The sequence below is a fragment of the Onychostruthus taczanowskii genome, unplaced genomic scaffold (assembly GCF_017590055.1).
Source record: "Onychostruthus taczanowskii isolate IOZ18803 unplaced genomic scaffold, ASM1759005v1 scaffold129, whole genome shotgun sequence".
In the NCBI taxonomy this organism is placed as follows: Eukaryota; Metazoa; Chordata; class Aves; order Passeriformes; family Passeridae; genus Onychostruthus; species Onychostruthus taczanowskii.
In genome coordinates, this window is record NW_024498451.1 from 32,219 (window position 1) to 55,092 (window position 22,874).

General features: G+C 38.5%; 1 protein-coding gene across 1 annotated transcript in view; it reads right to left on the minus strand.

Moving 5' to 3' along the window:
- Positions 1-16,355: 16,355 nt before the first annotated feature.
- The window catches only part of PRUNE2 (prune homolog 2 with BCH domain), a 130,963-nt gene continuing 124,444 nt past the window's right edge, over positions 16,356-22,874 (minus strand). Inside the window, exons 19-20 of the mRNA XM_041396291.1 lie at positions 21,460-21,507; positions 16,356-19,333 (exon numbers count right to left, since the gene is read on the minus strand). Coding sequence (XP_041252225.1) covers positions 19,312-19,333; positions 21,460-21,507 — 70 coding nt within the window. The 3' untranslated portion in view covers positions 16,356-19,311. The remainder of the gene's footprint in view (positions 19,334-21,459; positions 21,508-22,874) is intronic.

Genomic DNA, 22,874 nt, shown 5'->3' on the forward strand with positions numbered 1-22,874 from the left:
AATGACATATCTCTTGCACATAGTCATATCCTAGTGTTTTCTCACAAATCATCCATTATCTTGTCTAACCCATAACAGGAAGTCCTCTGCTAGTTACATAGCACTCACCTGGTCTGCTCTTTGGGCCTAAAAGTAAAATAAATTGAATTTTTGGATTTACTACAACCAGACAGCTAAGAATGCTTTTCTTCATTTGGGAGAACATGCCCTGTTTACTACAGCAATTTATGAGATACTGTAATCCAGCCTTTTTTCATGAGACATACAGTCACTATAACTAGTATTAGAATAGATTCCAGATACTTCACATGCAGTAAATGGAGATCAAACTACATTATGCTTATTATGCTTATACTGCAATAAAACAATTTTATCCCCTGTAACCTCAGCACAAGGCTGATTTCAAGGTCACTCCAAGGTTAATGTACAAGATTACAACGTGCAAAGTTAATGTACAAGAGTACAAAACCAGCCCCGGCAAAGACTTGAATCAATGCAAGAGATCTCAAAATTCCTTGCTATTGCATATAGGTATGGAAATGCACGGTCACAGAAAAGCAGGACTGAGAGAGAGATGGGGGACTGCAGCACTGCCCAAGCCTTCCTGCTACTGCCAGCTCTGCAGATTTAGCCGACTCTAGCTTTGGGTGCCGCAGCCGCTTCCCAGCACAGTGGTCTCCTGGGGCTGCACACAAGTTTGATGGTGGCCAGTCAGGCACAGAGAGCACTGGAGAAACACACAGTGGCCTTGTCCCGGGGGGCAGCCCGATGGGAGAGTGAACAGGGGACATCCTGCAACTCGAATGAGGCAGGAGTGCCGCAGGCTGGGGAACGATGTGCTTTGTGTTTTTTCTGCATTGATGCTGAGTTGCTCTTGGTGTGGCAGTTAAGATGGATTTGACAGTTAAGATTTCAGCTATCTCCACTCAAAAATACACATACCTTGTTAGATTTAAAAATCAAAGAGTTCTAGGTATCTTAACAATTAGTTTAAATGTTAAAATACTTTTTGTTCAACAGAAATGGAAAAGGATGAGAGTAGAAGTGGGTTACAGCCATCTACTTGTGGCAAGCCGAACAACCAAACATATTTTAATTTGTATATGACAGTGTTATCTTTTCTCTGCTAGGCTGCTAATCATTAGCAGTAGCATTGCCACAAGGATTGAACAGTTGTCTTTTCTTGTAACCACAAGTAAAGAAATACTAAAACCCACTGAACAGAGAGGGTGACTGACTAACTTCAACAGAGCCAAATAAGATCTGTCTTATTTACCAGAAGATTTTCAAACAGAAGCCTTTTAGCTAACACCAACCAGCTGCCCTCGTCTCACTATTCTTTCACCACTAAAATTTTCTCAAGTTCCTGCATTTTATCTTTATCCTAATTCTTCCAGCATCATGTAGCATCACATGTGGACATATGCATTTTTTGCAATATCAGACTTTTATAAAACTTAAAAATTAGGCATTTAAAAATAGAATAGTACATTATTTTCATCACAAACTTAAAAAAATTAATGTAGTCTTATGCCTTCATTCAGTGTAGACCTGCATAGCAATCCATATGTTTAGTTAGACACATACCTGTGCAAACACATACAGAAATTAAAGAACAGGCACAATGCCTTGACAACAAAGAGAGGTTTCATTGCACTGTACAATGCATAATGTTTCAAATGCCAGGGATGGTGACACTATTGGTTAAGAAATCCCCAAAAGAACAAAATAACAGGAAGAAGATAAAACCTTTCCCCAGTGCCCACTGCACTGTTTTTTATTTCACATGCAACATTTGATTTCACATACAAGACTGACAGAAGAGTACTGTGTGCCTAAGTTTCCCCCACACACTTTCCAGGGAAGAGGACATATTAATTTGAATGCTCAGATCCTGAAAAGGACATTTGTAGGTGAATATGTGTTCACAGAGCAGACATTCAAGCTTGCATATTAAGGAAACCAAGCTGTGATGCAAAAGAAAATCTCCTGCAGTCCCATCCATAGGGATTTACTTGTCTCACCTGTATCTGGATCCTCACTCAAGCAACAGATGAATATTAAGCAGCTCAAAATCAGGTAGTTTTGGGTAGCAACTGAGTAGTGGGTAGTATTTTTGAGGTCAGGTTGTAGAAACAAACAGATGGCAGTTAAGCGATCATCCAACAACAGTCTGAACCTCGCTCTACCTACGTGCAATATTTAGTGGCTCTAATTCAAAGGTTAAACCGACAGTCCTCAGAGGAAATACAATCCCAAACCCACAAACATGCCAAGCCCTTTGCACCTATCTTACTTTGAATCAGTAAGTATCTTCTAGTTCAAACATGTTTTCCTTTCACATTTCTTCAGTCATCTGTTTATTAGCCTTGTCCTGGACACAGGAACAAGCTGTCTGGAACAAACTGGTCTTGGACACCATCTCATCTGTCACCTCATCTGGACTGCTGAGGCCACCTGTAATGTATTTTTGGCTTCAAAAGTCACATTACTTGGCTGTAACATGGTGCACAAGAGGACTTTAGGCTAGCCTAGATGCTTCAGGTAATTTTAACTCCATTTGCTTTAACTGATCTTAGGCTTTGCATCTTCCTTTTTCTTTACATACTAGCAGCCTCAGAGTAGAATGTGAAGCTATGTAGCTTAATTTCATTCTTCACATAGTTGAACATTTGCTTATTTCCAGCTCCCTTTCTCTCCCCATCTGGTAATAAATGATGGGAAGTCCTGTCAGCAGTTGCAATACCTTTGGGAAGTTTGATGCCTGTAATTTGTGTCATGTATATTACCCACTTGTAATTTGTTATGATGACTGATGACTTCTTCAAAGACCTTCTAGGCTCAACTACTTGCACTCTAGCACTCTAACACTCACAGCAACAGGCTGAACAGAATAAGGATTCATCCTGTCTCCTTTGCAAGTATACAAAATAATCCCAATCCTACTTATAAATCCAGGTTAAAGAAAGATACCTGCAGATGTTTTCTACAGGGAATAAGATCCATAACTTGACAAACTCCATCTGGGTAGCAGTACTTCGTATTCATCAGGCTTTGTTCCATTCATAAACTGAAAGAATTACTGTGCTGATTTTGGTTGGGGTAGAGTTAATTTTCTTTCCAGCAGCTGATATGGGGCTGTGTTTTTGATTTGTGCTGAATATGGGGTTGATAATACAGAGATATTACTGTCATTGCTGAGCAGGGCTTACCCACAGCCAAGGCCTTTTCTGCTTTTTATGCTCCCTGCTGGTGAGGAAGCTGGGGGTGCCTGGCAGGCTGGGATGGGACACAGCCAGGACAGGAGACCCAAACTGACCAAAGGGATATTTCAGATGATACAGCATCATGTTCAGGATATAAAGTGGGGGAGGGAAGGTGGAACGGGGGTATATTGGGACTGATGGCATTTGTCCTCCCAAGTCACATGTGATGGGGCCCTACTCTCCTAGGGATGGCTGAATACTTGTCTGCCCATGGGTAGGGCTGAATGAATTATTTTGCTTTACTTGTCTGTGTGACTTTTGCTTTCCCTGTTAAACTGTTTTTATCTCAACACATGAGTTCTCTAGCTTTTAATCTTTTGATTCTCTCCCCAGTCCTGCTGGTGGGGGAATGAGCGACTGGCTGTGTGGAGCTTGGCTGTTGACTGGGGTTAAACCATGACAATTACTCACACAGCAAAAGAAAAAGACAAAAAAAAGACCCAAGAGAAGACAGAACTTAACATGGCAGAAAATAAGTACTAATATTAAAGAATTAAGTACATTAAAAAAAAAAATTCAAGGGCAACCATGAAAAAAGGTCATGTACTGGTAGGGTAAGAAGTAATGGCTTTAAACTGAAAGAGAGCTGATACAGTTCAGGTACTCGGAAAAAATTCATCACTATGAGGGTGGTGAGGCACAGGAACAAGTCACCCTGAGAAGTTGTGGATGCCCCACCCCTGTAAGTGTTCAAGGCCAGGTTAGATACACTGAGCAACCTGGTCTAGTGTCCCTGTGGGTAGGAAGTAGATGGTATTTAAGGTCCCTTATAACCCAAACCATTCTGTGATTCTATATCTGGACATTTGTGAGCCAAATCTGAGGTAAATAATTCTGGCTTTGTTTTTAGTTTTTCCATGACTTTGCATCAGGAATATCGTCATCAGTAGATCAGGACAATTTTTTATCATATGAAAAAGGTCTTGATAAAGCAGTGATCAAAAGAGCTTTGTATTGCAAAATGTTGTTCACTTCCCATCAAGTTTTCCATGCAGCATCTGACTTTTATATAGCACTTTAAAAGATTTATCCCAGATCTGTCTCTACTGATATCAATCCCATGCTATTTTCTTTTTGTTGTGGTTTTCATTGTGGTTTCATCGTAAATAAAACCTACCTCTGTAGCAGTACTTCCTGTTGTACTTCCTGATGTACAACTACAGTGCTGATTTCCCCATATGCAGAAAAGGACCTGTCCTGCATTTAATCTTATTAATGAAAGATGAGAAAAAATTGTTTTTCTTGGCTGAACATTTGGTTATTAGTTCAGTCCACAAACCCTAAGGGATGTTTGTTTAAGGCTCATAGGAGAGTAGAGGTCAGAAAAAAAAATTGTATTAAAAAATTTTTAAAGTTTAGACTAATTTTCATGACATACAGGGTTATGAAAAAGAAAGAAAACCTGTTTGGTAAGTTACAAACCAAGAGCTATCAGGAAATTCCAGATCCACAGATGTTCCACAAGTGCCGGAAGGGTCACTCTATTTTCTTTAACATCCTTTTAGCTTTAAAAGGGATGTAGTAACTTTTTACACTTATTAACCAACATTTATATTTCACTTTTTAGGCTGTGGAGAAATACTTACAAATGCTTACACAGAAATGTGTATACCTTCTTAAATATTTCATTGATCTAATTTTTACAGAGCACTCTGTCTTTCTAGGATAATTTTTTTCAGATATGTATTTCTATGAAAAATGAATTTATTTTAATTATAAAATCAATCTCACTGCTAGCCATCTGTAATAGATCACTTCACTCTTTAGAAACTTCACTGGCTTCAATCAGTGATTCTGAATGCTGCTAAACATGCTGACTGCAGAAAAAACAATAGAATATTTAGATTTAGCCAGGTGTTAAATGTTAAGCTACTGTAAGTCACTTTATTGTCCTCATTACAAGCTAGTTCCTTTCTGTACACAAAAATGAAAACAACTCCCACCCCAAATGTTCAATCAGTAGTAGCACTTCAGCCACAAAAACTTCAAACTGGTGATAATCTTGGAAGTCTTTTCCAAGTGAAAGGATTCTGTGATCTGTGAAATGACCCCTGATTATCTAAGGCTCTCCAGCTGTCCAGAAAGCTGCAGGGCCATGGCACAAACCTGCTTGCTCTGAGGCTCATCCCAGCACTTCTGCTGCTACTGCCATTGCCACATCTCTTCCCGCTCCATTCTCAGCAGGGGCAGCAACACAACACCAGAGGAGGGCAGTAGCACTGGTGATGCCAGCAACAAGAAGGACATTATGGACAACAGCAGAGCTGAAGACTGGAGCAGCAGCAGAGGTGCCCAGAGAGGAATTAAACTAAATGTAAAATAAAATGCTATTTAATTAAATAGAATCCAGCAAGCTGCAAATGGGCTTTAAAATTATTTGTGCACAACATACTACAGTACAGTAGTGGTTTTAAATACACTTAGTTATAGCAAATGGTAACTATTTCTGTCACAACTTTAGTAAACAAGAGGCAGTCATGGTGCCTTTCAAGAATGGGAATGTGTCATGAACCGTCCCAGTTCTCATTTTCTCACTGACACACTGGGCTTTCTGAAGTTTTTGTGCCTAAATGTGGAACTTTTCCTTTCCTAGATTTTTAAAAAAATTGACCTGTGTTTCTGCAGAAGCTTTCCTGGATACCTAGATTCAATGTTTAAGCCATAGGTTGCCCATTATTTTGTCAGGTCTACTCTCAATGAACTGTAACTGGAGGAAAAATACATGTTTATTATGCACTATTTCCCCTGTAAAGGATTAGTCATGGCAAAGATGGGTAGCAATTGTATCCTTTTTAATCATTTTGGCATCCCACCCATCTGTACTTACAGACAGCGCCCTGTCGTGCTAGGCTGTTCAGGGCACAGCATCACAAACATCTGCCATATGCTGTGATTGTGAACCCCTCAAGGAAACAGGAGAGCCAATCTAATAGCCAGTACTGTTTGGAAGCAAGAAATAACACTTACCCAACTTTCTGCTCTGGTTTTGGTTTTGGAATACAAGTTCTCCATGTCAAATCCCCACAGGATCCCCACTGACTTTAAAGCAAGCTGCCTGAATTAGCATGGGCAATCCTCAGGAAATGCTTATCACATTGAGTGAATCCTCATTATGGTTTGTCTGTTTACATGGAATAGATCAGTTTTTGCAAGTCTCCTTTTAAATATGTTTAACATTTATAAATACCTTGGCTCTCCCAAGTCTGAGACTCTAGCCCAGACAGCTCACTTCATCCATCCAAAGGGAATTCACTGATGTAAAGGGCGTCTCAACTAACTATGACATGATCCTAAAGTCACTTCTGTTCACTTCAATCTGGAAATGAGGATTCAAAGCAAAGCAATTATACAGGCCTGACTAAAATGACACAGACTTTCCTCCTGTCTAAATGAATGTGAACAAGAGTAAAACTGGAGAAAAATAACAGTTCTGTTGAAAAGTCCTGAGCACATGCCCATGGAAACTTTTAAGAGGCTAATAAATAAGACCATCTGAGTGAAAGAGGCTTTTATTCTCAGCTTGAGACTGCAGTGGGTGAAACTGATACCCAGCCAAATTAGTATCAGGCACTCTCAACAGAACTGAACTCTCTCATTTAGTAGTAGCTACTACTGTTCTGAAGTAAAAGCTTTAGCTAGTGTGTGATTAATACTGTATATTGATTTGGTGAGAGCACCAAATGAATGAAAAAGGATTTAAAAGGTAATTGTATCTGCCAGCTTGAAGAACTGCTTTCCACATTTGATGAACAGAACAGCAAACAGAAGACAGGAAGTCTCTGAAGAGAAGCCAACTAACATGTGGAAAAAATGTATGCACTGGCGGCAGGTACTGAGATAAGTAAGCCAGCTGAGGTTGCCTTTGCGCTAGTGAGCAGGAGCAGTCAGTGGGCTCACCCTCCTGCCACAACCTCCAAGACAATGCACTCACTTTTTAAAATATAGCTGACTGTTAAAAACAAATTTATAGTACATCACAATGCAAGGACATCAGTACTCTGCCAACATGTAGCATCTTCTCTACATTTCCCATCTTAACTGGTTAGTACTTAGAAAAGAAATCATCTATGAATGTCAAGAAACCCCAGACTGGATTATTTAATTCTGTTTTCACACTACTGATGTTGCCCAATTTACAGCAAAGAACAAAAGTACACATGTAACTTTTTAAGAATTATAAACTAAAATCCATGCAGAGACGTTTAACCTTCAAAAGATGTTAGCTGACCACTCCATCACTATTGAAGTTATGACCAGTGTGGCTACAAATTAAATTAAATTTGTTACTTGGTCGAAGTCACAAAAAAAGAAAGAAGCAGAATTCCAGATGTAGTAAACTTACTACATGAAGCTAAGCTTCATCCTAGCATTCATAGAAAGAGCTTCTGGTCACCAATATAAGTGTTCACATTTTAGGAAATGTGAGAGGTTAGAAGGTTGTTTTCAGCTGCACACAGCTGCATTGACTCATTCTGAAAAGTTTTTGTCAAGATGAGTATACACATACTAACTTGCACTACTTATCAGGTACTCCCCACCTATCAGTAGTAGAAATGCTAGCAAAACACTTTAGGGCATGCTAGCTTTTCTACTAACAGTAATAATAGATGGCTCCTTCTGTCTTTGAAATAGAGGATTATTAATAAAAAGAATGACTAAATTGTTAGGGGACTGCAGTAGGACTAGAGGAACACATAAAAATAACAATATGATTCACCTTTGAGCTAAAGGAGTCTGAGTTCACTGTTCCAGTTAAGCAATCTCTTCTTAAAAAATGTCAAAGTCTTCAGATTAGTAGGTACTTTGAAATATACTTTTTTTTTGTCCAGACTACATTTAATCTGGTGCTAAGCACAGTGTTGTGTTACCTGATTCACCTTTGCTCATTGAAAGTGTAAACAATGGAACACGGTGGTATGCTGGTGATCATCAAAGGCAGGTACAGCAGCTCATAAAGACAGTAAAGCATACTGCTGACAAAAATTACAAGCTTTTCTTATTCCTTATTTCTTTCCTTATTCCTTCCTGAACTTTGTCTCCCATATTGTTAAAATGCTACCTTAAGGAAAAGAGGAAGAGGAATCCATCCTCCCGAGGCAAGGGGAAATCTTGTAAGATTTTCACAGAGTCACATTTTAATGTTTTGTCTAAAGCTGTGCTATCCCATTTGTTATGCCACTAGAATAGCTACACATCTACTTATCACACAAAGATACTTTAAGAATAATACACCTAATGCTTATCAAACACTGAGGCCTTCACAGGCTGAATACTGCCAGTGGGTTTGGGGATCTACTTCCACAAACGTTCCTCTCCCCAGAACAGAAGTAAAAAAATAAACATTAAAAGGACATTTAATAGAAAGGGTAAGGAAGTAAAAGTGAAGATAACGCACAGAATAACTGGAAAACTATGTAGCCAGTATCGAGATGTGAGACTTCTGAAACTGAAAAAGTCTCACTGGGGAAGCACAGAAAAACCTGCAACCAGACTTTTCCTGGGGGATTTATATACCTGTAGAAATTGAGCCAAACAGTTTGAATTCAACACTGTTGCCAGCAGCTACCACATATTTGTTACTTATTGCAATTTCCCCACCTCATAATGACCTGCTTGTCCCAGGCAGAAATACAGTTCAGCAAAACTTCAAACTTACAGGAGTTTGGTTACTTTTATAAAAACTATTTCCTGAGCTAAATCCCATTTTATAGATACTGGGTAATGTCTCAAATGAAGGTGTATAAGAAAGCCTCATACAGAAGTCTTGCAACAGTATTTTTACTAGGTAGCAGACTATTTGTATCATCCAGACCAGTTCAAAACTGGTTTCTATCGAGTAGCAGTTTTCTCCTTAAGGAGCATTGGAATAATAGGTAAAACAGTATTTCCCATGTTTCACTGCAGTTAGGATAGACTATTGCAGTGTTAATAGAACAGCCAGAGAATGTAGGTGTGTAAGTGTACTGGCCCTAGGCTGTTATTTTGCTTATGCAAATAGTTACAACGTATTGCACACAGTCTCAGAAATGCAAGAACAGGAAGAAGCTGATCCAGAAGGCCAGAGAGCTCGAGGGGGAAGGGTGTGCTGTGGGACAGCAGCAGCAGGACAGTGTACGGCCACAGGCAGGAGTGAACCTGGCAGCTGGTAAAGAGCTGCTCAGATAAAATGCTCACTCTAAACAACAGCCTCTCTGCAGGCTCTCTTGGGAAGCAGGAATTGCCCAAGCCTGGTGTATGTGAACCAATAGTGAGGGAAAGGCATTTGCTGCCATAAGCTGTGAGCTGAGTAAATTAGGCTTCTGTCTTTCTGAGCCACTGCATGGTCTTGAGGGAGAATTCTTAGGAACAGGGAAAAAACCATTCCTTTATACATGTATTTACTTTTAAATCGTGATCTGGCTCTACAGGAAGAAGCTACCAAAAAACAAACATGGTCAGGTTTTCACTTTTCTTGTTAATATACTCAGAAAAATCTCAGCTTCTCAACCTGGATCCCCAAATGACTGATTTTTATTTTTAATTTCCCATCTGCACCCAGTTTCTAACTCCTGAGTGATCTTGGAACAGCTGACAGAAATGTCTCTCTGATGAATCTGTCTGCTGGTGACTGTGCACACAGAAAACTTGTGCTCCCCAAGCAGAGGCATTGAACAGGCACCCTGTAAAACCTGCATGTTCAAAAACGATGTGCAGTCAAAGTTTGTTCAACTTCCTGGATAGAGCTTACTAAATATTAAAAAAACCCACTAGAGACCCACAGAATTTCCAAGTTATTCATGTCAATATTTGTATCAATATTGATGTGGAAATAATCTGGAGTTTTCTAAATACATTAAAATGTTTTTAGATTTGCCCCCTTTTTTTATGAAGGAATAGATTTGTTTGCTCTCTTCTCCTCTTTCTTTTCTATCAGATGTTGTTAGGGATACTTGTGTTGACTTCCTTATTTGTGTTTCTTTAATGAAGACAGAATGTCCAGGCACCCAGCAAGCTCAGTAATTCACAAAAACAAAATCCTAGGTGAAAGCAGCACAACACAACTCAAGATTTTCTCTCACAAATTATGGCTTAAGTTTTCGTATTCTTCAGATTCTGTGCTGCTTAGGTGTGTAGCTCTTGCACATCTCTATTAGTCTTCACTAGTAAGTCTGAAAGGCTGTCACACATCTGCTCCTCCATGCATGCCACGAGGATTAGTGGAATGACAAATCAAGCTGGTTAAACCAGGTACCAGTATATGGGGTAGGTTCCTCATGGCTTCCATGAGAGGAGGACACCTACCACAGGGCGGGCTCTGAGCACTTGCAGAAGCTACGTGGCCTCCATGCTTCTCCTCCCATGGGCAAAGACGAGGTGCTAGAACCATATGGGCACCTCATGGACTTCAGATCTGGATGTACAGAAGTGAAAAGAAACCAAAACAGGCATACCCTCCAAAGGTTTTTCCTCACCCTGAATTTACAAAATCTTTCTACAATTCACTCTAAGAATGAAAAAAAAAAAAAAAAAACCAAAGCAAATAGCACTGAGATGTTGCGTTACCAGGTGGTGAATTATCACTGAAATAAAGTTAAAACTAAAGAACCACAGACTATGCATTTTTGCAGTACACCTGAAGAAATTCATAGATTTATTCTCTTGGGCATAAAAATGGCTGTATCCCTGGGACATCTAACCTAACATGCAGCACACCATTAGGCAGCAGAGCAACAGATGTAGATCTTTCAAAGCTTGAAAGCAACACAAAAGTGTGAATGCAATATAATCTTTCTCAACTCTGGCTTTGTTAATAAATTTATGCAGCTATACATATGCATATATATCTATTAATAGGTGTCTACTGTAACACATCACCTCACACCTGTCTACCTAGGTGAGCTGTCACCACTCTGTTTCACAATCTCTGAGCTTCAGGTCACTAAGGATTCTGAGAAACCTTCTTGTCCTTCCTCAAGATTCCACTGCAACACATTCCTACTTCAAGAGAAAAAGTGCTGTTTGAATCAGAAACATGGAAAAACGAAGCCATTCGTCAACAGTAATTATTCATTTGAAACTGGTTAGGAAGTTAGGAAGATTATAAATGGAAGAAGTGCTGGTGAATAGCAACTGGCAAGTAAAAACACCTAATATGGATTATTAGTAGTAGTAGTAGTAGTAGTAGTAGTATTTTTAGTAGTATATTATTATTATTAGTAGTAGTAGTAGCAGTAGTAGTAGTAGTAGTAGTAATAATAACTATAATGGTGATAATAATAACAACAATTTACCAGGCTAAGCAAACCAGAGAGGAAAAAATCCAGAGTAAGCTATTAGGGATGAAAAGACTGTCTCTTCTGGGTTCTATTCAGCATTCACAAAAAAAGTCCACCTTTTTCCTAGGCTGTTCCTGTTTACATGAGAGGAAAATAGAGAACCAGCTTTGCAAAAAGTGCAGGAGCTGAAATCACAGTTGAAAATGAGAAGGGTGTCTAGGCAGCCTCAGATGAGTAATTCTTAGGGGACTTTACCCCTTTACCTCACTTTATCCCTGTCTGATTTGGCACAACAGAGCGCTTTTCCCCCCACCACCCCCAACACCACTCGCCCTGTAGGACCTGCTAGATCGGGCAAGTAAGTTAACAAAATTGGGGACAACATGGTTTCTTTGGGTTCACATCACTAGCCTTATGCATTTTTACTCCCTTCATACTCTGGCAATTGAGAAAGGGATCCACAGCAGGTACTGAACCCGACTGACAAGCCTCCCATGAACTGAAAATGTCAGCACACCAACAGCATCTAGACCAGTGTCTTGCTGATCACTGCTCTGTTTAAGTCACAACATTTTAAGATGCCTGAATTCAGATTTAGCAGGCCAAAATTATGTTTATTAACAGCAGCTTGGTTTTGAGCTGGTGTTATTGGTTTTGAGATGGTGTTGTTAGTTTTGACTGGGATAAAAGTTCATTTTCTTCATAGTAGTTTGTATGGTTCTGTTTTGGATTTGTGGCCAAAATGATGTTGATAGCAAACAAATCAAAGAACCATAGAATGGTCTGAGTTGGAAAGGAATTTAAAGATCATCTAGTTCCAAGCCACCTGCCATGGACAGGCACAGCTTCCACTAGACCAGGGTGCTCACACCCCCATCCAATCTGGCCTTAACCAGAGGTGGGGCATCCACAACTTCTCTGGGCAATCTGTTCCAGTGCCTCACCAACCTCTCAGTAATTTTTTTTTTAATCAATCTAAACAGGCTTACACAGAGTCAAGCCACTACACAGAGTCAAGCCACTTTCTGCCCCTCCACCCCCACCACCAGCAGCTGGGAGTGCTCCAGGAGTCAGGAGGGGACTCAGTCAGAACGGCTGAACCAAAGTGATCAAAGGGATGTCACAACCTGACCATAAGCCAACATGCCAGCATACAGAGCTGGGGAGAAAAAGAAGGAAAGGGTGTGTTCATGGTTTTTCCCTCCATCTAATGAGAGCTGTCAATGAGAGACACTTCTCACCGTTACTGTGTGTCACAGCCTACCAGACAGAATAGAGAATCCCAATCTCCAATTACTGAAAACTAAACAAAATTCTATTTTAAAGGAAATTTTTTCAAAGAAAATTGATTCCACAGAAAACAGCAGCAGCCAGTACCTATGAATCTTTCCTACTGGGAGTACAGTGACCACCTGGATAGTGTAACCTTATTGGTGGACCGTGTTCTGGGTTCATCTGTTCAGTAAGTATGATCGTATCAGTCACAGAACTCCACCAAAGCCAACTCTTCTACTTAAAGAGTACCAGACCAACTTTAGTGGATCAGCAAGGTCTCACTAATTTTGCTGCTCGATCCCAAAATCTGCAGTGTTCAAGTGACTTATTTCACCATATTGATTTTCTTTCCTGTTCCAGTGGTGATGCAGCAGGAAGTGAGCCAGCAGATAACTTGAGGTTTTTATTGCTCTATAAATCTATGCCATCATATACCACTGTGACACCTTCAGGAGATGGCAGCTTCTTGTCTGAGCACTGCTATTGATCCTTCAAGAAATACAAGAATTCTCCCCTGAGGCGATAAGCTTTCTTTTTTAAAATTATTTTACATTGCATTTCTGGTCTCCATTTTTCCTCTTTGGCATACTTCATCTTCTATTCTGTCATTTCTCTCCTGTAGCTATTTTCCACTATGAAACACCATGTTCCATATGCCTCCCTACTGCATCTTGCTCTTTCCTTTCTATATTTAATTTGTTTCCTAATTCACACTTATGACGTCTTTTGACTCATGCTTATTCTCTGCAAGTCAGTAAGAAATGTGCCAAATTTCATTTTCTAAATTTGTGCAACATTCCCATTTCTTCAGCTTGCTCCCCTGTGCTGTCTCCACACTGGCTGAGTGGGCTTTATTCTAAACTGAGTGAACACCAGATTAAGCCACTTATCTCCAGGTATTCCATAATTTCTTTAAATTAGGGGGAAAATAACATCAGGAACAGAGCTCACTTGTGCTTCTTTTAACCAATGGCTCCACGCAAACAGGTCTGCTATGCTTCAGAAGCTCTCCCTAAGGAGAATCAGAATTTGGAAGGAGACTGGAGCCTCAAGCAGAAAGATGCCTGTAACCCTACCCTCCCCCCAGTAATTTCCCTGACCTGTCCTTCCTTCCCCTAGTTTTCCTTTCTCTGACTGATAATTTTAGCTGTGTTCCTTAGTCTTACATTTTACATAATAAAGGCCAAATTTCACATTAATATTCTGTGTGTTCTTTTGGCTGACTGTTTAAGACAACGTTACTCATACTTCAAAGGGATGAAGACAGAGATAAGTTTTATGGTCTTGATGGCTTAACACAGGTCTGTGCTAGAAAGCCAGCACTTCATTTTCTCAGTCACTCCCTCATGGATAGAGTCTGCTTTACATACCAGGCCTCAGGGAGCAGCACGGGAAGTACCCTGTGGATTATTTTCCTACCATTGCTAAAGGCTGCTTTGCTTGCTGCCTACTGAAATACATAATCGAGATAAGAAGATAAAGTTTTGACATGCCAGGTTTGAATTTTCTTTTAACTGCTTATATTTTAGCAGTGAGTTTGGACTTATAAACATCTAAAGAGACAATACCGAGAAGTGAAATAAAGGAACAAATTTAATTCCTTTGAACGGCGTGGCTTGAAATGACATTTCTTCTGCCTTTACAATCCAAATATGATGTACTGTAGTGGTAACATGGTAAAGTGCATTTTCAGGCGTAACATAATTCTGGTCTCAAGACCAAAACCTTCGCCCTTTCAAGCCAACAAAGACCTTGCTAACAATGCTAGCATATATGCACATACTAACAAAAAAAACCTGATTTTTTTTCTAATAATAATAGTATTCATTTCATTAAAAAGAAAAAAAAGCAATTTTGCCTTTGATTCCTGTTTGATATAAAAGACCGAGACACTGGATTTTTCAAAATGGAAAAAAAAAAAAAAAGGAGACGGCAAGTGTACTTGAAAAATCAGTCATGTGTGTTTTTCTTTAAAAATAGTAATTGCTGCAGGATCAACTGGCACAGATACATCAAAAACCCTACAGCAGTCTGCACCATCTACCAAAAGTCTTGAGAGAGGTTCTGCCCTATTTCCACAAAGCTACATTTAAGAGGGTTATCTCAAATGCAGGAAAGCAACAAGGAATATAAAAAAATAATGGCAAGCTTAGGCTGCAGTTCCTTTCAGATTCTCAAATTTAGCAGGGGAGAGCACAGCCCAGTCAATTCTAATGCTTGGGCTGAATGGACAAACCAGAATCACTAAGACTGCTTTCAGAATTCACACTGTGTGAGCAGTAAGTGACCGTTCTGAAATGGGTGACTGTTTCTAGGAAAAATATGTGTAAGAACCAAACATACAATTTTTGAAGAGACTTCAGTACCTTTGCAAAGTAATTTTTTTGGGAGGACAATTTGTATTTTGTAGTGGTTGGCCTTTTGTCAAGCTAAGAGTACAGAACTGTAAATCATGACAGTGCAAACAGGAACAGCTAATATTTTAACTTCACAGTGCCATTCTCTGGTCTTCTCCTGAGCACAGGAGATAATTGTCTGCATAGTATCTGCATTCTGCAATAGGAACAGGGTGCCAGAGGGTTGCTGGAGGAAAGGGACAGCAAATGAGAAGTTAAAACTGCTGATTTCCTCATGTTTGCTCAGTTGGCTTCATCTGTGCCAGGCAATACAGGGACACCCCTCTTGTTCCTAGAAATAAATAAATTTGGCTGCACAGCCAACACAATCTGGCCTGTCAGTTATTCCCACTAGTGCCACTAGTAGGAAATTGAGGATCACTTCTTACACTTAAACTGATAATGTGGTAAACATCTGATAAATCTCCAAACCTATCAGAAGTCAAGAAACCTATTTTCAACAAGTATGAAAGGTTTGTTCAATCCAACTTCTTTGACTCCGAAAAGGTCTAGGAGGAGTCACACAGCTGCTTTCAGGTGGGGGGCAATTAAGAAGCCACAGCTCAACCCCTTTAATCTTGTATTTGGTGCCTGCTGGACAACGATCAGGACATCTGCAAAAATCAGCCAGGTTTACTTAGTGGCAGTACAAACTGGCCCATCTGACACAGATGTGGAGTGGCATGTGGGCACAATGCACCAGGCAGGTGAGAGGACTCCACGTCCACCAGCAGCTCTGACCCCTTCCTTCACTGAAGTGAGTCAGGTTGTTAACCTGCTCAGGGTGGTTCCACAGTCAATTTCCTTCTGCCCAGTAGCTTTTGACTTTCTGACATATAAGATGGACTGTCTGCGGATTTGATTTTACATAATAGTACAGACATAAACTAGAAAGAAATTTAAAGAGTTCCTTCTGCTTCCTTTCAGGAACAATACTGCTAGTATCAACAAAGCCAGGATTTTAATACGTGGAGATGGGGAATAATACCAGGAGACACAAGATGGACTCTGTTTCAGCTTTTGGAAGGACAGACAGGGAATGCAAAATAAAACAAAATATTTCTAACTATAAAAAGACGTGATCTAAATCAATGAAGTGTTTCCATGCACCCAGGGAATAAAAACCCCTGCAATCTGGAGCTGAAAGGAAATATGTCCAGTGGTGGGTTGCAATTCTTTATTTCTGATTCATAGGTATATATATCCATACAATGCTATTAGATATTCTTGTATTGCTTAATCTATAATTTAAGTCAGCATAGATAATTTAACAAAAAAATTTGCAACTACTAATTTATATTTCATCTGAGCACTCCAATACACAGTAGAAAAAATTCATATATAAAAGCTTGTATCTGTGTAATTATACGTACTATATTTCTCTTTCAACAAACTACTGATTTATTAATATTGATATGTTATTGTTAGTATAACATAAAATTGCCTGATCATAACATTAAAAAACTTTCCAAAATATATTAATAAGCAAAGATAACCACACTTTGATCCTGCAATCATTTTTTAACTATCTCATCAATGCCCCATTTTCTGTTAACATGCCATTTGGCTTAAACAAATTCATTTAATCTCAGGCTTCCACCATTATTCTGCCCATAATAATAATATTAACTTGTAACTTTGCTGCTTAGTAATTTCACACAAAGCAAGTAGAATTAAATTCAACTCTGAGCTGATGTCCACCATTAAAATCACAAACCTCTTATACCCCACATAGGGTCTCAAAGAGTGAATGAAGATTTGTGCTGAACTCTGCTTTGTGGTGAACTTCTCTTCTAGTGGAAACTTTTCTCATTTACTGTGTAACACAGGTCATGTGGCTTATCCTAAGAAGCTTCAACTACAGGTCTACAAAAGATGCAACTTCATGCTACTAAATGCTTTTAATAGTTTAGATCTTAATGAAGCTTAATTAGCATCTGGAAGTCATTACAAATATTAATCTGTACATAAAACATTATCCCCAATATACTAAGTGACAGCACTTTTATAAGGCAGACACAAGCCAGGATTCAAATATTTGAGAAAAGGTGGAGACTACCAGACCCTAGTTTAGGACAAGGTTACAGAGCAGCAACAATGGTCAGCAGGATCAGGCCCTTCCATTGTGAAAATTTACAGGAACTGACAGATGTGATACAGCAGACTAGCAAGTCAGACAGAGATATCAGCACAGAGCAGAGGACACATATTTTGGTTTTTTGTTGGCCAATAAGAAAGCACTCTTCTGCCTTTCTGACAACTTTGTCAGTCTTCATTGCAGTAGCTGAACAACTATGCACACAATGACAGACACTTGCTTCACTGCTTGCAGACTCCCTTGCAAATACAAGAAACAGAAATGGACAGAGTTAGAAACGTGCAAACCACAAAAAATCCCATCAAACTTTTAAATGAAGGACTGAATAGAACTTGCAGTTTAGATCCTGCTGAAAACATGAAGGCTCATGCTCTATTGCTTCTGCTTAAACTTTATGCCTCAAGAAATACTTTGCTTGTTTTCTCTTCTATCACTAGTTCTGAACTGAAAGCAGGAGTAGAATTAGACCACACTAATAAGGTGCAACTTACCATGAATTGTTATGTCTAAGGATTTCTCTACAAAGTAAAAAATCCACAGACACTATACTAAAGCATAGAAAAATCTTGTGAAAAAAGAATAATATTTCAGAGATTATGTAATAATAAGACTTCCATTAGGACTTCCCAAAACGCAGGTGTGTCAGCAGGTTTGGGAAGTGCCTATGTGTATTCATTAGGGTAGGAGAAAACATTTATCATTTTCTTGACTCTCATCTTTTTAAAGTAGTCAAACAGAAATCACTAGGTAATTTATTTGCACACTTCTGTAAAAGCATGATCTGAGAAACTGAAGCTATTTCCCAGTAAGGAGTAGGACTTGCTGAAGTATCTTTTGTGCAAATAAATAGGAACCCAGCAAACAAAAGATGCTTAGGGTTTTCCCTTTTATGTTTTTACTGGTGTGTTCTGTGACACAGACAATAAATACCAGTATAAGACTTATTTTTTTGTCTACCAGAAACTCTTGGAGCAAGATTTTAACAAATACTCCTAACAAATGAGTATGACTCCCAGCTTTCAGCTCCCAGTAGGAAATAATATTTGATTCATATTCAGAGAATTAATAGCCTTTACAACTGGAGACAGGATGTCACTTGAAGATTCATAACTTCAAAAAAATGTTCTGGAAGAAATAGACTTAGAAAGCAGCAATAAATTAATGCTCCAAGGATTTTAGAATATATGAAAGTAATTTACAGGATTAGCTGCTTCTAGGAAATTATGCCTAAAATAAATATACTAACTGAATTATTAAATTAAAATTAATTTCAGTTACTCATTCATCCTCTGGGAAGTCTAACGAGACTAATTATTATTTTTTAGTATATCACACTTTTCTCTGATCAAACAAAAAGTAATTTAATGAAGATGGAAAGACTTTTCAGACCTCAAGAAAAACAAATTCATAAAAGTATGAATACTTTGAGTCAGAAGGGCCCTTAAGAATCATCTAGCTCCAGCCCGTTTGCCTTGAGCACGGACACCCTTCACTATGACAGGCTGCCCAAAGCCTGATCTAACACGGCGTGTCAAATTCAAGAAAGTCCTGCATAATTTCTGAAGTTATTTTTAAACAGTAAAGTTGCTGCTGCTCTGTGACACAAGCAAACTAACACTTATTGTAACAATAACTATAGCGTTCAGCTATGCATAAACATTAATATGCTGAAGACAAAAATTAAAAAATCCCCATCCTCATTGACCTATTTATGAGGCACACTGTTGGTAAAATGGTATCCTTTGAAACAGAAATGACACACACAGAGAAACCAATGCTAGATGATATAGCTTTCCTAATGAAAACTGTTTCTGAAAACAACAGAAATAACCAGGACCCAAAATTCTGCTGTTTCCGTGGCCATAGGACTGGCCGTTTTGGTCTTCCTGGACTGCTGAATGACAGGACTTATAAATCAAATACAATTGACCAGATCACTTATTGTACGGCGTGGTTGTGATTGTCCGGGTGATGAAAATCCATGTGAAACCTCTTCTTCAAATGCCTGGCAATGATGCTTCTTACTTCAGGGTCATGTCGATGCTATTTATTAAAGACAAAATGACAAAGAACAACAACAAAAAATTAATGAGTGCTCTGAAAACACAGAGCTAGTTATTTCCCCAATCCTGAGCTCCCACAAAGTGTTTAGCAGCCTTATCTCTCATTTACTTAAATGCAGTAGTATGAAATAACTTACATCCTATGTACCTCTATGAAAGTACACATATTAGTAAGTTCTGTTACTGTTTTACTGAAATTAACAACTACTTTTTCAGCAACTCCAATCTGATGTGTATCAGGTGAGGGAAGATCAACTGGTGGAATGATACAACAGTGTGGCAGGAATGGGTATCCCTAAAAATGTTCCTAAGCATACAGATTTGCTACTTAGTGCAAAGCACATGTCATGAGAAACTTCAAAAGTATTCTTTAGAGTAAGAAGTTGTCTTCATAAATGTTGTCTCTAGATACAGTCTTCCTTAAAGAATACATAATTTAAAGTTTCCTCAATATTTATGAACTGTTACACGATGGTTTTTTCACTATGAATTATTTCCCAATATTTCTTTTAAAGTCAAGAAGAAGTGCAAGGAGTTGAAAATAGAACACAAAGGAGCATGACAATAGACAAAAGCCTTTGGAACAAAATGAAAGAGACAACAGAAGCAAACTAAGTGCTGGGTAGACTCCAGAGGCATTTCAGCAGAAAGTATACAGAAAAAAAGTCTGTGTAAAACAGCTGTTCTCAGAGTGAAGGGATTTATATAGGATGTTATTTCCTGAAGAAATGACACAAGAAATAAGAGATATGATCACAGGAAAACTATTGCCACTTCTGAAGACAGATTCATATTTAGGCAGAGAAAATAAGTGCCATGAATAAACATTAATTTGGCCTTAACTATATTTATTTAACATAAATGTAAATTCTCTTCTCATACTGCTTTTTGCTGCCCAGTTTATTGTTTGAGAAAAACAGGAAAGCTGTTCAAACCACAAACAGTTTTTAACATGTCATTTTTTGTTCTTATGTTATCTTTTGTTCTTACTTTGAAAAACAGTTCTCATATTGACTCATTATAGAATAAAACAGTGTCTGAGGAAAAAAAGAGATGAGGTGTAATGTCAGTTCAGGAATCAGGAATTTAGCTTATGTTTCTAACCTGTGTATAAGGTATGACAGAATGACAGCACACTAGAGCACTATTTAAAAAAAAAAAAAGTGAAAACCAAAGCTTCAATTTATTTATGCAAGTTTTTGCTACATACATGTCTAATTATTTGCCTGTTTATTAATAGTCATGTTATTGCTGGAATCTTTTGCTGAGGATTCAGGTTTACTATATAGTATTTCCTGGAGAGCATGAGAGTCTCAATGCCTCTGCCCTGTGCACACTGGCTGGGACACACACTGCGCTGCTGCAGGGCTGGCTCTCCTGACACGCTGCTCCAGCAAGGAACACTCCCATGACACACTGCACCTACACACACTCCCACTGATCTACAGGAAGAGCAGCACTGCAGGGTCTGCCATTTGCATGTCATGCTATCAGACAGAGCAATGGCACACCAGAGGACTGACACATTCCCATTTCCAAGGGAACAAGTCCATCTTTGAAAGGAAAAGACATAAAGATGCTTGAGATTTAATCAGGAAAATAATTATGAAAGAAGCTGAGAAGCAGAAAAGCAATGAGAAGGCACATGTTAAGAGTATGGCCCAGAAATCAAAGCAAAAGACAAGACTTTTTAATTTTTGAATGAGAATAGCAAGTTTAAAGTTTAGGATAACGCACGGAACCATCTTCACTGTGATCACGCTCCACTTTTTCTATCTGTTTTTAATATAATTTAATCAGAATATTCTCAGGCTAACAATTATATGTCTCTCTGCTTGGAAATGGTTAAGGACACTTCAAACACATTCCCAATGAAACACAAATATAAGACATCTTCAGTATATAACGTATATATAAAGTATATATAATATAAATATAACAAAGCTTCAATGATTTGTCTGCTTGTACCACGTTGTTCCTGAATATCACCATAAAAGTATTTAGGTCTTAAAAAAGCTTTAAGGAGTCTACCCAGCCTCAGTTCCTAGCGGTATGGTTGTAAAGAAATGTTAAAATGTAATGACAGTACTAGGCATAAATTCTTACTCCTGCTCCACTGAAGCCATTTCTGGATCATTTGAGAGGCAGCTAGTTCTGGATACAAGGAAAAAGATGAGTAAACATTTTTTTCTGTGTTGATTTCTTTCTCTTTTAAAATATAACAACAAATTTGGGGATGTAATAACTACCTGTAGTGAGTATCTTTGACAGCGCAAACACACAAATGTTATTTCTAGGAATGTAGGGATCTTAGTGCCCACAACACACATTAGTTTGAGTAACGAATTTTTAAGCTATTTCTTTAAGTTGAGGAAGGGAAATGAACTACAGTGATCTCATACATCCAACAGTAACAATAATCACTGATGCCTCATATGACTATTTCATTCCCCTTTCACTTGCTGCACTGCTGCTCTACTATTTTAAACGGATTAACAAGAAAGCAGCTTTTTTCCACAGAGTTCTCATTGTCATATGCATATGTTTTTGTGACAATGTTGCATACACAATGCATTTGAAAATGTTTGAACAGAAGGTATAAAAGTAGCATTTCAAGGGTGGCTAGGCCTTTTAGTTTAACAAAACAGTCGGGTGGTATCAGATAACTACTTAAGTGAATTTATTGCTTCTGAGGCAGTGTTATCTCCTAGAATCAAAAAGCAGTGGCCAGTGTTTTAGGTATTTCTCTGTGTTTGCTTTAGAAACTAACCTCAGAAGAACTGAAGGAAAATGTGTACTGCAAAAGAAGGAACTTTTGGAAAAAGTACAGCAAAGAAGAAGCTGTAAGTGGAAAATCCTGAAATGCATAAGTAAAAGGAAGGTGACTGGAAAGAAACTTCAAAACTCAAAATCTTTCATTACAAAAACTTCAAGGGAGAATGTTATACTAGGACCAACAGACAGAGACTCCTCCTCAGGAATTTTGTGTAAAATACTCATGAGGAAATGCTCTGTACACTTTCTAAAGCTCTGCTCAGTGAGGCATGGACAGTGCACTTCTTAAGGATTTCTTTGGTACTCTACACCATACTACCACATTATATTCAAGTCAAAGCACAGACTTATAATTTTAAAGTATTTGATCATCATGTGCCCATGGTTAAGTAACCACAGACAATATAAAATTATTATCAAGTATTAATTCCCAGCCTATCCAGATAATATTGGAAGGACAAAAGAATTTACATACCTACCTTAACTGAGATAGCTAACCCTGATTTAGTGAACTGTAAAAAAAAATCTGTAGAAAGAACTACCTCTTAAAAACTGTATGAATCATCCGACATAAGAGGGGAAGAGTAGAAAATGTTTAATGATCCATTTTAATGGAGTACATGATTTCAGTCATTCCCATGACTATAGAAATAATCATCAAAAAACAGCAAAAAGTTTTTTTGTAGTGTAAGGGTATAATTATTTATTACCGAGATCCAGCAGTACAAAAGCAGTGAGAGGGGAAG